At 47.1% G+C, this 16,612-nt stretch overlaps 1 protein-coding gene across 1 annotated transcript in view; it reads right to left on the reverse strand.

Annotated features, from left to right (window-relative positions):
• Positions 1-16,612, reverse strand: part of COG3 (component of oligomeric golgi complex 3) — a 155,623-nt gene that overhangs the window by 83,245 nt on the left and 55,766 nt on the right. Inside the window, 3 exon segments of the mRNA XM_030200514.1 lie at positions 3,679-3,680; positions 4,442-4,531; positions 7,153-7,278. Coding sequence (XP_030056374.1) covers positions 3,679-3,680; positions 4,442-4,531; positions 7,153-7,278 — 218 coding nt within the window.

Below are 16,612 nucleotides of genomic sequence, written 5' to 3' on the forward strand. Positions count from 1 at the left end.
AGCAGGAATATGAGGACCGTTTCTGTTCCATAACCAGGTCTGAATCCAGATTGACATGGATCTAGCCAGTTACTCTTTTCTAGCCATTCATTAAGTTGAACACAGACTGTTTGTTCTATGAGTTTGCCTAGAAACAGGATGTTGGATACCGGCCTGTAACTTTCAAGTTTGTCCTGGTCAAGGTTGTTTTTCTTCAGCAGAGGGCGAACCACTGCCCTTTTTAATGCTGTTGGTAATTGCCCATTAGAAAGAGAGGTGTTCACAATATTTGTGGCGCCTTCTATAAGGCCCATACTTGCCTGCTGCACTATCTTTGATGGGCAGGGATCGAGGGAGCAGGTAGTTGGTCGAAGGTCTCTTAGGATTTTGTCAAGGCTCTCCTCTGTCATTAGGTTGAAAGTGTTCCATCTGTCTCTGTTAGGAGGGGGCGAGTTTGTGCACCCCTGGTTGACTGGTTGGGCACTGGGTGGGGTTGCCTGTAAATCCTGGTGGAGACTTTTCACTTTGTTGACATATGCAGCAAAATCATTGCATGTTGAGGAATGAATCTCTGGGAAAGTATGGTTTTATATGTTTGAGATTCCACATACTGTGGAACATTTTCTTGGTCGTGTTCTTAGCTTGGCTTACTAGCATTAGGTTGTGGTCAATTGTTATGCCTAAGATTTTCAAGTGGTCTGAGTTTGGGAGGGATGAACCCTGTGTGTTAATTGCCGAGCGGGGAACATTATTGTATTGGGACAAGAGAATGAGAATTTGGGTTTTATCTCTATTGAGTTTTAACTTGAATGCCGATGCCCAGGATTCCATGATGGTCATGCTGTTTATTATCCTTGGTGATTTCTGTGGGGTTCTGTTTGAAGGGAATATAGATGGTGATGTCATCTGCGTAGAGAAATGGATTGAGGCCTTGTTTGGATAGAGATTTTAGAAATGTTTATGTTAGCATTCTGCCAACATGTAGATGGTCCAACCCATATACTCAACCTTATCTTCTACCTAGAGGAGCTTAAGGAGTCATCATCTGTTAGTTGCAAACTGCTAAATCATTTGGTTATCCTTTTCCAGTTTAACATGAGTGGAGTGGAATGGAGGAGTAGCCTAATGGTTAGTGCAGTGGGCTGAGAACCAGGGGAAATGGGTTGGATTCCCACTGTAGTTCTTTGCGACTATGGGCAAGTCACTTAACCCCAAGTACAAAATAAGTACCTGTATATAATATGCAAACCACTTTGATTGTAATCACAGAAAGATGGTGTATCAAACCCCATCCATCCCCTTTTAGACCAGAAAGCTCTAAAGAATGAGGTTATATTTAGGAGTAATTGAAATAAGACTCTTGTTGCTCTTCTATGCCAGAGGTCTTACTCATCTCTTACTTTGGTTAAGGATAAGTTCATGTGGCATGCGGGAAAACTGTGAAACGGTAAAAACAAGTAGTGTTTATGTGGAGAGAAGTTCCCTTGGTTTACAAATCTAATACTTATAAAGCAGATGCAGCAAAAGCTCTTCACTGAAGACAAGGCTCAATGATTTTGCTACATCTACCAACTAAAACATGCAATCCTGACTGAAAAAAAAAAAAGTTTCTTCTCCAAGGTTCTTAGAAAGGTAAAGAACACTACATATTATTGAGAATTTATCTTTGTTAATAGGAGTGCTAGTACCGTTATGGCCTGTGAATATATTACTTTATATACTGTCTCTCCTGTGGATTTGGAAACATATACTGCATTACTGCAGTTTTGTGTTATTGACACTGATATTTACTTCTATACTCTGAAAAAAAAAAATTCTTTCCCTAAGTCTCTCTCCATGTAATGCACTGCTTCAGCATTTCATTACTAGGGTTCTACATATTAGGCAGAATTTGGATAGGGTGAACTAGTCTAATCTTGATAGCAGACAACTGCTTATTTGCTCTATGGGGCTAAGTACTAATGGACAATCAGATGACTCCATCTAATTTTTATGAGACAGAGAATTAAGAATGGATCAAATTCTGTCCAATATGTGGACTCTTACACTGCCACAATTACATTACTTCCCTATCAAATTCAGATCCTGCTTAAGTAGAGAGGTGTGGTAGCCGTGTTAGTCCACTCTTAAAGGTTATCAATAGAAATCAAACAAAATTCCATGTTTTATTTTGTTTGATTTCTATTGAGACCTTGCTTAAAATCTTATATTTTACGCCTTACGAGATATGCAAACAGCCTGCGTTAAAGATAGGAAGATAGGCTGAACTAGTACTGTCCTGTCTGCCCTTTAGCACCTTCTCAAGAGGCACATTTGATAGAGCCCTCTTAAGACACATATCTATGCAGTACAAGGCAAAATATATTTGAATATGTAGCTCCTTCACTATGGAAGTCTACCATGTAAGGTTCTTCTGATTTAGCCTTTAGGAAAATATTAAAGACATAATTTAAGTCCAAATATATAGTTCACCTTTTCAATTTGATGGATTCAAGGCGGATTACACAGAAAAGCAAAATAACTTCAAAATAAACACAAATATATGCACATAGTTAAATAAACAAGACTAAATCAAATACAATTCTAAAAACCATCAACTTATGCACATGTCTTCACTCAACCAAAGCCCTCCAAATAGCTAGGTCTCCTATTCTGGATCATTATTAGTTCAAAGATGTCGGACTCCACATATCTAGACTTGCCCCTGAAGAAATTCTAGATTTGTCTTAACCAGTCTACAATCGTTCTGCCAGGAAAAAAAGAATTAAACAACTCCAGGGTTGTCTTTAAATACAGGGGCCTTATGGCAAAAGAGTGGTGCTATCCCATAGAGAATAGGGGGAAGGGTTTATATATATTAAGCAAGAATTTATTAGAAGCTAGCCATTCCTTAAGTTGTTGCAAGCAATGACCCACATTCTGTAGCAACAATGATCTATCCTGGCTACTTTATGCAAAGATCTGTATGTCATTCAGCATAAATATAAGGCCTGAATCCAAATTAATCCAATGACATCCATAACAGGCCATACACAAATATAAATAAAATGGGAGACAGTTGAACTGCCTCCCAGTTTACTGTCTTTACTTTCTTTTTCCCCCCGAAGGATGAGCTGCTGCCTAAAGGTTGAGAATGAGGCTGGGAAAAGGGAAGACAGTAATCTAAAGACCTCTAGATATGACTCCAGGCAATATCCAACACCCCCATTGCTCATCTGGGACCCAGCTGACCAACTGGACCAGGAGCGAACTTCTAGAACTTGGAGATGTGAGGGCACATCCAACTACCTGCTGGAGATAGAAAAATGTGAATTCCTAAAGCTACACACTGGGGCTTATAAAGAATACAGAATTCTGCTATGCTCCATCTACACCTGCTGGTCAACAGACACACACATTCCTCAAGTCCTGGAAAGATGGGAAGGATGCCAAAGAACTCAGATTACTGCTTGTCCTGAGATATGTATTGTCCTGTATTTTTCAAAGCAATTTGAAGAGTACTAAGCAGTCATTTAAGTAAATCATCCTCTTTTAGAGACCAAAAGGAGCAAAGGCAAGAGTATGTTGGGGAAGACACAGCAGCTGCCCTCAGAGTCCCATAATTTTCTGCTTAAAATTATATAAAAATATTGGGGGGATGCAGGTAAAGGAGAATGAAAAATATTTTAGTTTTCCAATTACATTCACCTTCCTTTGCACTCCTTGAACTGACAGCGGAGACAGTCTCTTTTCGCTTAAGCTAGCCCTAAACTATTGTTCTGGCTCTTGCAACACTAATTCAGAATGAGCTCCAGTGGCATGTTTCCCAGCATCCCCCTGGGAGTTGTAACATTGTGAAGTGCCAGTGGTTCAGAAAACCATTACTTTGTGCCCTTACTAGTCTTTAGACCACACCCTCAGAGAGCTAATCTTGAATTTGCTAGAACCCTCCGGGGTCTTGGTTGAGAGAGCACAAAAGGGAGCAGATCTGTGCTAAGGCCCTGAAAGAGCTCTACTGACCATAGTAAGGACAGCCTATCCTGAACCTCCCCAGTCACTGGTTAATACTGTGATAGTTACAAATGTATGAAGTCTTATTATTTTACCTATTGGTGGTTTGCAGAATTAAATAATATTTTATTGTCTCACCATTTCAGACTGTTTGTTAATAAACTTCTTAGTGAACCACAGTAATCTATTTGTGTTTGATCTGTAGGTGTAATTTTCAGGAAGTGTGGTATCCCAGTGTCCCTAGGAACCACAGATGAATTCAGAGAGGTATGTGAGAGCCCAGCTGGCAGAAGGGAGGTTGCCATAGTAAGGACACATGCACACGTGCATAGGCAGTGCTTGACAGATTCTTTTAATAGCCCCAGTGTTAGGCATGACTGGGAATTAGGGTTAGCACTGAACTGTTACATGATAAATAATCTAATAATGCACACCAGGTAAAACATGACAAAGTATAACATTTACCACTTACTCTATTTGGAGAGGGCTTTGTGAAAAATTCATTGTACAGTTGGTGCTCATCCTGGCAAACATGAACCATAAAGGCACAGCCACTTCGTACCTGTATCAAGAAGTATTAATAGTTTATGAGCAAAATAAAATCTATATTTTATAAGCATTACTATAAAAAAATAGCTACAGTGCTGTTCCAATATTTCTGTACTATAAAGTCAGTAAATGTGTTCCAGAAAGCCCCCAATACTGATAGCACAGAACTGCATTTCCCAGTCCAGGAGGTATACCTAATCAGACCTTTTCCAGGATATTCATAAAGAATTGGATACACTGAAGACCTCTGTGGGTATGCACCTACTTACTTCTTTTATATTCATTATGGCTACTCTTGAAAAGGAAAAATAACTGCTGTGGAAGCCTTGATTCCCCCCCATTTCTCTATGTTGTACTCCGAAAACACAACCAAACTCTAGGAGAGGGGTGGGTGAAATGGCTGGTACAGGGCAGAGCTTGTGGTAAGCCATATGTCATGAAGGTTCAGGATAGCCATAATAAATACGCAGGAGATAAATGTACAAAAGATGGTGTCTCTAATGTAGACAACTTTATATTCATTGTTGATATCCTGGTAACTCAAAGGCGGTGGAGTCACCAGAACAGGACTGAAAAGTCCTGGTGTACTATCTCTGTTATTTCAAAATGAAACTAAAAACACTTGGCACACTTATAGATAAGAACATAAGCATCGCCATACTGGGAAAAGACCAAGGGTCCATCAAGCCCAGCATCTTGTCTCCCGACAGTGGCCAATCCAGGCCTCAAGAACCCGGCAAAAACCCAAAAACAAAACAAAAATTTAAATTAATAATCTTCAATGGACTTTTCCTTCAGGAATCTGTCCAAACCCCCTTTAAACTCAGCAAGGCCAACTGCTGTCACTACATTCTCCGGCAACGAGTTCCAGAGTCTAACTACGCGCTGAGTAAAGAAAAACTCTCTCCTATTGTTTTAAATCTACCATGTGAGTTGTCAAACTTCAGATAGTATGTTTGAGACAAGATACATGTGCTTTTCAGGCAAGGTGCAGATCAAACATTATTTAAATGAGATCTACCCTAAAAGAATAACTTGCCTTGAAGTGAATACAGCTAGGGAAATACTGATCAACATAGGCACTACACTAGATACCTTTTACTTGTTACTAAAGCAGGGCTAAGCAAACAAGAGGAATGTCAGCTAAAACAGGAGTCAGAGGCTCCTATGAGCTTCAGGTTGGGTTCCAGAATAGGGTCCAATTGGCAGCTGAAACAGTAGATGCCCTTCACATGTACAGAAATAAGAAACAGCTTTGAAGCTAACTCCTAGGAGAAGGTGTTTACAGAGGTTGATCAAGCATCTCGTCTCATACTGCTATACTCAAGTACAATCACACATCCACTTTTTTTTTTTTAATCAGGTGGTTTAAGATCACTGATCACCATTACAAATTATAGTACATCTAGGTGATCTAACGCAGCCTCAGGAATGCCTTTTCAATGCAGCTACAAGGTTTTAGCTGCATTGAGGGAGCACAATTTTCAAACTGCAGATTTATGTGCATAAATCAATATTTACACAAGTAAATTGCTTTGCAAATTGCCTCTAGAATTTTAAATTTTAAAAATTAACATACATACTGAATTTATGGGCATTATAAACCTCAGGTTAAATGTTGTTTCCAAAAAGAAGTATCAGAAGTGATCAAGCCTTTGAGGGTAATGTTTTATAAACAGGCTGTATAAGGAGACTGTACTGCCTCTGATGATGTGAGGACCTCTGCTATGGGATGTAACATTTATGAACAGAACTATTTTACGTACTTATAACAAAACTCAGTCAAGACAATGCAAACATTTATTTCATATGATTAAGCACTGAGCCAAAATTACAGCTAGTGACAACTGATTTTATAATTTCTTCTTCCATAGCTCAGTTTGGCTCCATGAGTCCTCAGCCAGGGGCCATGCACAAAGGTTCCTTCTTGGATCCTAAATCTCATCACTAGGAGTCACCATTACACAATGGCTCTGAGGACTTCTCATCATCAAAAGCTATGAACTATCTCCCCAACATTCTCATCCCCAGCTGACACAGGGAGTACAAGACCTGATCTGGGAATCAACTCATACCCTAAAAAGCTTTCAGCTTTGTGGTGTATACATTTTTGAATTATACATAGAGCTGTTCTGATAGCACAGCACTGAACAATTTGACAGCACTTCATAAGATTCTGTGACCCCTGAGGCAGGTAGCCTTTGCAGAAACACGGATTCGTGTCGGGTCTGTTCAGTTGTGATGCTTCATCAATAAACCTTTTTTTTTATCTCCCTTTTGGCTCCTGTGGATTTGCCATTCTCCTGCCCTATTTTTTTTTTCTTTTTGGACCTCCATCTACATAGGATTTTTCTCTGGTTCTGACTGTGGAAAATCAACTCAATCTTCATGAGGCAGCATATAGCACTGCCATTAAACCAGTACTACTAGTAGCTTTTAACTATGTAATTGGAAAGCATTTGTAAATACCAAACCTGAAGAGTAAATAACTGCCCAGAATAAAGTCTGCAACAAGAATACATTTAAAAATAAAACTTTTCCAAAAAATGTGTTAATAGGAAGAAAGTATAGATGTTAAGGGAAAAAAAAAAAAGGATTTCCAAGTTGAAATAATCTGAGAAAAACAAAAGTTACCAGAGCACAGTGATCTCTGTTGTTCTGACTGGTCAGGTCACTAATTGTCATAGTAATACTGGGGCTCAGTAAATGTTCCCTCTGATCAAGATAGCACTGATGTATTTCACCTAGCAATGTTGATACCTGGGCAAAAAAAGACAATAAATTTAACAGTATTTTCTAAGCAAGTTTTGTTATCATTTTTCTATTAACAATCAGTCACAGAGTGTACAATAGTGGACAGTTTGTATGCACAACAGGCAGCTTCCCTATCCGTTCAGCAGAGGAATCCCATGATAGTTGACTGAAATTATCAAGAATCCCATTCATAAGCATTCTAAATGCAAGCGGGATAATGCAGTAGCACACGGAAGGAAACTGACAGTACAGGAAGCGGCCACTTGCAGAATCGGCGGAAGATGAGCCCTGTCTACAGAGCAAGGGGGGGGGGGAGTGGGAGAACAGTAGCTGTAGCATGAGAGAGATTTATCTATACAATGATGAGGATCACGGGATGAGAGAGTGTGCACACACTGCCAGGAAACGGAGCTGCTACTGCTGCTAGAGAAAGAGGAAGTTGAGGAGAGGAAAGGAAAGGGTAAGACTGGAACAGAGGCTGGAGGGAGGCAAAAGAGGAAGAGAAGAAAGGCACAGGGTAAAGAGGTGCAAGGAAGAGAGATAAGGAGAAGGAAAAGGAACAAAAATACAATGAAAAGAAATGAGGAAGCATTTATATCAAGGTGGATGTGAGCGACGTTCAGCGCTGCTTTTGATTTCCAAGCACAAGACCACCTCCTAAACAAGGACTCCATACCCGAGCTCAGATTATTAAGACTCCTGAGGCAGGCCTGTGGCCGAAACACAGATCTGTGTCGAGTCTGTAATAAAGTTTGACTTGTTTGACACAGTTGTCCCAGTCTCTGGAGTCATTGGTCCACTTCCCACTTTTTCTTTGTGCAGACATAGAAGAGAACATCTCTGCTAAAGACATGGAAGAGAACATCCCTGCTCACTGAAGCTTACAATTTAGTTGAGAAGCAGTCTAGTGGTTGAAGCAGAGGGCAAAGAAATCAGGAAAGCCAGGGTTCAAACTAGGACAAGTTGCTTCACCCTCCATTGCCTCCAGTACAAACTTAGATTGTAAGTACTCAGTCAGGGACCTACGCACTGTATTTGTTACCTTTGTAAACTCAAGCTTAAGGCATGTAGGTAATTAAGTCTAAACAGACAAACGCTGAAGGACCAGGGTTGCAAGCGTGAAGTGTGGAAGTAGGGCAGGAACTATGTTTGTTGCTGGCACCTCATGCTATTGTAGTTTGAGGCATCGTTAACAGGACTTTGATGGAATTCTTCAGGACTGATCCAAGTACTTCCTTTTGTAAAACATTACATTGCCATAAACTTTTTCCAACAACAGAAGAACCTAGCTATTAGCTTATAAGCATCATGTGGTGTTACTTCCATGTGGATAACATATGGACACTTCTACTACCCCCCCCCCTCCCCCCGCCTTTTACATTTTTTGTCACCTCTTCTATTTATACCTCCTTATCTACTAATTCCACTAAAAGATAGACTCCCTTCCCAAGGTAATCTGAGAACAGCCTACACTCCTCACCTCTCACTCATCCTGTTCAGCCTACTTTCTCTATTATTTCAAATTGCCCCAGCTCTTTGGTCTACGTGCTTTATTGATGATGTTGTACCATTTGAGGTTTCACCCTTCTTTCTCTGCACATATTTCCAAAATAAAATTTTCTTGTTGCCAACTTTTAAACATCTTCAACTTCCATTACTGATTTGCTGCTGTCAAAACTCTGACCATGCCATGGTTATTTCACGCCTGGACTTCAGCATTTGGTATTAACTGGACTTCTACCTTCTCTCTTTCATCATACAAAGCACCACTACCCACCTTTTCTTCTCTCTTTGGTCCATCTGCCTATCCAATGGCTTCTACTTGTGACCTCTATTCAGACCAGTCTCCTCAACCTCCCTCCCATCCGCCACCAGTACCAACTGCCATCATATCCTTTGTTTACCTTCCAGCTTTCATTTTTCTCATACTCTCCTGTCCATGGCATTCCTTCTTCTGCTTCCCCCTTGCTATAGAATTATCGCCTATGAATGATTTCTTTGCTTCTTATTGCTGATCCTTTGTTTCCAATATTTTTTCACATTATTTTCCTCTTTATTCTATCTTGCTGATGTCAAATAACCTCTTGAATATATAATACATTACACTTTAACTGGCTCCAGCAGAAGTCACCCTCACCTGCCTCGCTTTATGAAAGAAATGAACTTTAATCTGAAGACAATGTCCATAGTTGAGCAAATACAACTTATTACATAGCAGTTTTTGCCATGTAGCAGTGTGTGAAAGATCACGGACATTGTGTTTATTCCTCTATTATGTTCTGGTATAAACCAACCTGAAGCTTCTCGCCTGAAGACGGCCTTTACCTATGAGGACTAGCTTTGAAAGAAAAAAACGTGGCATTCTACGACATCTAGTCTCTCCATGTGCAGACACTATCCCATGTGGAAGTGTCAGCCTGATTTGAATCCTGTCAGTTCACTGAAGTACGATGAAGACAACAGCACAGATGGCTGAAATCTACTAATTTGCTCTGCAGAGGGAGAAGGGACCAGGTGCATTATTGTCTGCACTTTTGCTCTGTTTGTGTTTCTGCCCTAGTTGTCTGGTTTCGGCCTTTTTTCTTCACAGTTGCTTACCCCTGATAGCTTACTGTTGCCATGTCTTTCTCTAAGGTGACACCTTACTACTACTATAAATCATTTCTATAGCGCTACCAGTCATACGCAGCGCTTCACAATTGAACATGACACCTTAAAGCAGCTTGTCCAACCCATGGCACGTGGGCCAGAACTCAGCCCGCCCTCATTTTATTGGCCCGCAGAAGCTCCGGGTGAAATCCTCCAATGGGATCTACTTCTCTACTGAGACTGGTCTAACCAGGAGCTTGAGCCACATAGCACCAGAAGTTGAGGCCGTTCCCACGGTATCAAATCTCGCAAGACAACACCAGGAGACCAACCTCAACTTCTGGTACAGCATGGCTCAACCTCGAGGTGAAACCAGTCACAGCAGAGAAGTGGATCCCCTGGAGCCTCTGTGGGCCACTCACTGCAGGGAAAGTGAATGATACATACCTGTAGCAGGTGTTCTCCGAGGACAGCAGGCTGATTGTTCTCACGACTGGGTGACGTCCGCGGCAGCCCCACCAACCGGAAAGAAGGCTTCGCGGACGGTCGGCCACGCAGGGCACGCCACCGCGCATGAGCGGCCGTCTTCCCGCCCGTGCTCGACCGCTCCCGCCAGTTGAATGACTAGCAAAAGATGAAACACACAACTCCAAAGGGAGGAGGGAGGGTAGGTGAGAACATTCAGCCTGCTGTCCTCGGAGAACACCTGCTACAGGTATGTATCATTCACTTTCTCCGAGGACAAGCAGGCTGTTTGTTCTCACGACTGGGGTATCCCTAGCTCTCAGGCTCACTCAAAACAATAACCCAGGTCAATTGAACCTCGCAACGGCGAGGGGTACAACAGAAATTGACCTACGAGAACAACTAACTGAGAGTGCAGCCTGACCAGAATAAATTCGGGTCCTGGAGGGTGGAGTTGGATTTACACCCCAACAGATTCTGCAGCACCGACTGCCCGAACCGACTGTCGCGTCGGGTATCCTGCTGGAGGCAGTAATGAGATGTGAATGTGTGGACAGATGACCACGTCGCAGCCTTGCAGATCTCTTCAATAGTGGCTGACTTCAAGTGGGCCACCGACGCTGCCATGGCTCTGACACTATGAGCCGTGACATGACCCTCAAGAGTCCAGCCCAGCCCCCTGGGCGTAAGTGAAGGAAATGCAATCTGCTAGCCAATTGGAGATGGTGCGTTTCCGACAGCGACCCCTAGCCTGTTAGGGTCGAAAGAAATAAACAATTGGGCGGACTGTCTGTTGGGCTGTTGTCCGCTCCAAGTAGAAGGCCATGCTCTCTTGCAGTCCAATGTGTGCAACTGACGTTCAGCAGGGCGGGTATGCGGCCTGGGAAGAATGTTGGCAAGACAATTGACTGGTTAGATGGAACTCCGACACCACCTTCGGCAGGAACTTTGGGTGGGTGCGGAGCACTACTCTGTTGTGATGAAATTTTGGTATATGGAGCATGAGCTACTAGGGCTTGAAGCTCACTGACCCTACCAGCGGAAAGTAACTGCCACCAAGAAAATGACCTTCCAGGTCAAGTACTTCAGATGGCAGGTATTCAGTGGCTCAAAAGGAGGTTTCATCAGCTGGGTGAGGACGACGTTGAGATCCCATGACACAGTAGGAGGCTTGATAGGGGGCTTTGACAAAAGCAAGCCTCTCATGAATCGACACGACTAAAGGCTCTCCAGAGATGGCTTTACCTTCCACACGATAATGGTAAGCACTAATCGCACTAAGGAGATTCCTTACTGGAGTTGGTCTTGAGGCCAGGACTCTGATAAGTGCAGAAGGTATTCAAGCGGTTCTGTGCAGGGCAAGAACGAGGTTCTAGGGCCTTGCTCTCACACCACACGACAAACCTCCTCCACTTGAAAAAGTAACTCTTTTTAGTGGAATCCTTCCTAGAGGCATGCAAGACCCGGGAGACACCCTCAAGACAGACCCAACGCAGTGAAGTCTACGCCCTCAACATCCAGGCCGTGAGAGCCAGGGACTGAAGGTTGGGGTGCAGCAACGCTCCGTCGTTCTGCGAGATGAGAGTCGGAAAACACTCCAATCTCCACGGTTCCTCGGAGGACAACTCCAGAAGAAGAGGGAACCAGATCTGACGGGGCCAAAAGGGCGCTATCAGAATCATGGTGCCGCGGTCTTGCTTGAGCTTCAGTAAGGTCTTCCCCACCAAAGGTAGGGGAGGATAAGCATACAGGAAGGCCGGTCCCCCAATGGAGGAGAAGGCGTCCGACGCTAGCCTGCCGTGTGCCTGAAGTCTGGAACAGAACAGAGGCAGCTGTGGTTGGTCTGAGAGGCGAAAGGTCCACCGAGGGGGTGCCCCACTCTCGGAAGATCTTGCGTACCACTCTGGCATGGAGCGACCACTCGTGCGGTTGCATGACTCTGCTCAGTCTGTCGGCCAGACTGTTGTTTACGCCAGCCAGGTACGTGGCTTGGAGGAGCATGCCGAACCTGACACGCCCAACGCCACATCCCGACGGCCTCCTGACACAGGGGCGAGATCCGGTGCCCCCCTGCTTGTTGACGTAATACATTGCAACCTGATTGTCTGTCCGAATTGGATAATTTGGCAGGACAGCCGATCTCTGAAAGCCTTCAGTGCGTTCCAGATCGCTCTGGAGCTCCAGGAGGTTGATCTGCAGATCCTTTTCCTGGAGGGACCACAGACCCTGGGTGTGAAGGACCCATCGACATGAGCTCCCCACCCCAGGCGAGATGCATCCGTCGTCAACACTTTCGTGGGCTGTGGAATTTGAAATGGACGTCCCAGTGTCAAATTGGACCGGATGGTCCACCAGAGCAGTGAAGTGCGGCAACTGGTGGAGAGGCGGATGACATCTTCTAGATTCCCGGTGGCTTGGAACCACTGGGAAGCTAGGGCCCATTGAGCAGATCTCATGTGAAGACGAGCCATGGGAGTCACATGAACTGTGGAGGCCATATGACCCAGAAGTCTCAACATCTGCCGAGCTGTGATCTGCTGAGACGCTCTGGTCTTCAAAGCCAGGGCCAGGAGATTGGTGGCCCTCGCTTCGGGAAGGTAGGCCTGAGCCGTCTGGGTATTCAGCAGGGCTCCTATGAATTCCAGAGACTGGGTTGGCTGGAGATGGGACTTTGGGTAATTTATCACAAACCCCAGCAGCTCCAGAAGCTGAATAGTGCACTGCATGGACCGGAGGTCTCCTGCCTCCGAGGTGTTCTTGACCAGCCAATCGTCGAGATATGGGAACACGTGCACTCCCAGCTTGCGTAGGTAGGCCGCTACCACCACGAGGCACTTGGTAAACACTCGTGGGGCAGAGGCGAGCCCAAAGGGCAGCACACAATACTGAAAGTGCCGTGCTCCCAGGCGGAATCTGAGATACTGTCTGTGAGCTGGCAGTATCGGAATGTGAGTATATGCGTCCTTTAAATCCAGGGAACATAGCCAATCGTTTTTCTGAATCATTGGCAGAAGGGTGCCCAAGGAAAGCATCCTGAACTTTTCTTTGACCAGGAATTTGTTCAGGCCTCTCAGGTCTAGGATGGGACGCATCCCCCCTGTTTTCTTTTCCACAGGAAGTACCTGGAATAGAATCCCTGCCCTTCCTGCCCGGGTGGTACGGGCTCGACCGCATTGGCGCTGAGAAGGGCGGAGAGTTCCTCTGCAAGTACCTGCTTGTGATGGGAGCTGAAAGACTGAGCTCCCGGAGGACAATTTGGAGGCAGGGAGGCCAAATTCAGGGCGTATCCGCACCGCACTATTTGGAGAACCCACTGGTCGGAGGTTATGAGAGGCCACCTTTGGTGAAAAAATTTAACCTCCCTCCGACCGGCAGATCGCCCGGTACGGACACTTGTAGGGCGGCTATGTTCCCGTGGATCCAGTCAAAAGCCCGTCCCCGGCTTTTGCTGTGGAGGCGCAGGGGGCTGCTTAGGCGCACGCTGTTGACGAGAACGAGCGCGCTGGGGCTGTCCCTGTGCCTGACGAGGCCTTCGGGCCGGCTGGTTGAACCTACGCTTCGCAAAAGAATAGGGTGCAGCCTGCCGGGCCCGGGAAAAACGTCCACCTGTGGAGGTGGATGCTGAAGGCGCCCGGTGGGAGAGCTTGTCGAGAGCGGTTTCCCGCTGATGCAGTTGGTCCACCATCTGCTCGACCTTCTCACCAAAAATGTTATCCCCCGGCAAGGGACGTCGGCCAGTCTCTGCTGGGTGCGGTTGTCCAGGTCAGAGGCACGCAGCCATGAGAAGCCTGCGCATCACTATACCTTGGGCCGCAGCACGAGATGCCACGTCACAGGTGTCATAGATACCCCTGGACAGGAACTTTCTGCACGCCTTCAGCTGCCTGACCACCTCCTGATAAGGCCTGGACTGCTCCGGCGGGAGCTTCTCGACAGGTCCGCCAGTTGTTGCACATAGGTCCGCATGTGAATGCTCATATAGAGCAGGTATGATTGGATGCGGGTCACGAGCATGGAGGATTGGTAGGCCTTCCTCCCAAACGAGTCCAGAGTGCGAGACTCCCGCCCCGGGGGCGCCGAGGCGGGATCCCTCGAACTCCGTGCCCTCTTGAGAGCAGAATCCACGACCGCTGAGTCATGGGGCAATTGTGGCCGCATTAGCTCTGGGTCGGAGTGGATCCTGTACTGGGACTCTGCTTTCTTGGGAATGGTGGGGTTAGTTAATGGTCGCACCCAGTTCCGAAGCAGCGTCTCCTTAAGGACATTGTGCAGCGGCACCGTGGAGGACTCTCTAGGTGGTGATGGATAGTCGAGGACCTCGAGCATCTCGGCCCTCGGCTCTTCCACAGAGACCACGGGGAAGGGAATGCTGATAGACATATCCCGCACAAAGGAGGCAAAGGAGAGACTCTCGGGAGGCGAGAGTTTCCTCTCCGGTGAAGGCGTGGGGTCCGAGGGAAGGCCCGTAGACTCCTCTGAGGAGAAATATCTAGGGTCCTCCTCTTCCCCCCACGAGTCCTCATCCTCGGTGTCGGACATAAGCTCATGTAGCTGAGTCCTGAACCGGGCCCGGCTCGACGTCGAGGCACCAAGGTCTCGGTGTCGTCGAGCGGTGGACTCCCGCGCCGGCGGGGACGGAGCTCCCTCCATCGACGTCGACGGGGACTCCACCTGCGTGCGGTCGAGACCGGCACCGCAAGCGGCGGCGGTGTCGACAGCCCCGGCGCCGGGCTAGAGCTCGCCGGCGCCACAGTCATCGGCGCCGAGGGCGCAAGCACCCCCGGCGCCGGCACAGCCTGGCGCATCAGCCCTTCCAGGATCCCCGGAAGGATGGCTCTGAGGCACTCGTCCAGGCCCGCTGCCGGGAAAGGCGGTGGGGCCGGTAGGGGTGTCGGCGCCAGAAGCTGCTGGGGGCCAGGAGACGGCACCGAGGTGCCGGAACCCCGATGCGTCGGTACCTCCACAACCGACGGAGACCTCTCCTCTCGACGATGACGCTTCGGCGTCGCCTCCTCTCCGATATCCGGATGCACCGAGGGCGACCGGTGACGACGCTTCTTGTCTTTTTTCCGATGCCCGTCACCGGCGCCGGAGGGCATGGAGGAGGAGGAGGTCGATCCCCCTCGGTCTCGAGGTACCGGGTCAGACAGGGTTCGGTCCCGTGGCCCACGAGCTGAGGGAGTGACCGGGGCCGACTGCCCACGCGGCCTCTCACCCCCACTCTCACCGGAGGACCGGCGGGCCGACGGGACCTGTTCTCCTGGGGTCGCTGCCATCGGTGCCGATGTCTCGGGCATCGATACCGGTACCGAAGGGCCGGGCGTCGATACCGATGCCTTCGAGGTCGACGTCGAGGGGCCGGCGCAAGTTCCAAAAAGACGGTCCCGCAGAACTTGCCTCGCAACCTGAGTCCGTTTCCGGAGACCGAGACACAGAGAACACGACTTGATATTGTGCTCCGGCCCGAGGCACTGGAGGCACCAAGCGTGGGTGTCGGTCTGCGAGATCGGCCGGCCGCAGCGACCACACTTTTTAAATCCACTCGGGACCTTCGAGGACATCGACGGAAAAATCGCGTCGGCGAAGTCAAAGTCGTCAATGGTGGCTGAAATCACACCACGAAAAGGAAAAACGACCGTGCGGCCAACTAGGCCGCACGCAGCGTCCCCGCTGGAAGCGAGGGAAAAAGGGGAGCGCGTGCTCCACACGCGCAGGGTTTCTTTTTTTTTTTTTTTTTTGAAAAAGAAACCGGACGGTAACTAGACCGAAATAAACAAAGAAAAAAGCACGATCAGCGTAAACGCGATCGAAATCCGGCGGCTGAACAGAGAGAGCGGCGAGGCACGACTCTCTCCAGACGCGGAAAAAAAGGAACTGGCGGGAGCGGTCGCGCACGGGCGGGAAGACGGCCGCGCATGCGCGGTGGGCGTGCCGACCGTCCCGCGAAGCTTCTTTCCGGTTGGTGGGGGCTGCCGCGGACGTCACCCAGTCGTGAGAACAAGCAGCCTGCTTGTCCTCGGAGAAGCAAAGATCCATCAACCATTTGGGTGAGGAGAACGAGACAGGGTGAAGGCGAGGGGGGTACATATATGAGGGAGAATGGGTAAAGGATAGGGCAGAAGGAGGAGAGAGAGAAAGAGAAAATCAGGCAGACACTAGGTAAAAGGCAATGAGGAGACAGAAGTGTTCAAAATGTAGGTACAACATATAGACAAAAAAAAAAACAAAAAAACTAACTGGGATTGGGGAGAGGGAGGGTCAGAGGAACAAAAGAAAGAACAAAGCA

The sequence above is a fragment of the Microcaecilia unicolor genome, chromosome 4, assembly GCF_901765095.1.
Source record: "Microcaecilia unicolor chromosome 4, aMicUni1.1, whole genome shotgun sequence".
Taxonomy (NCBI): domain Eukaryota; kingdom Metazoa; phylum Chordata; class Amphibia; order Gymnophiona; family Siphonopidae; genus Microcaecilia; species Microcaecilia unicolor.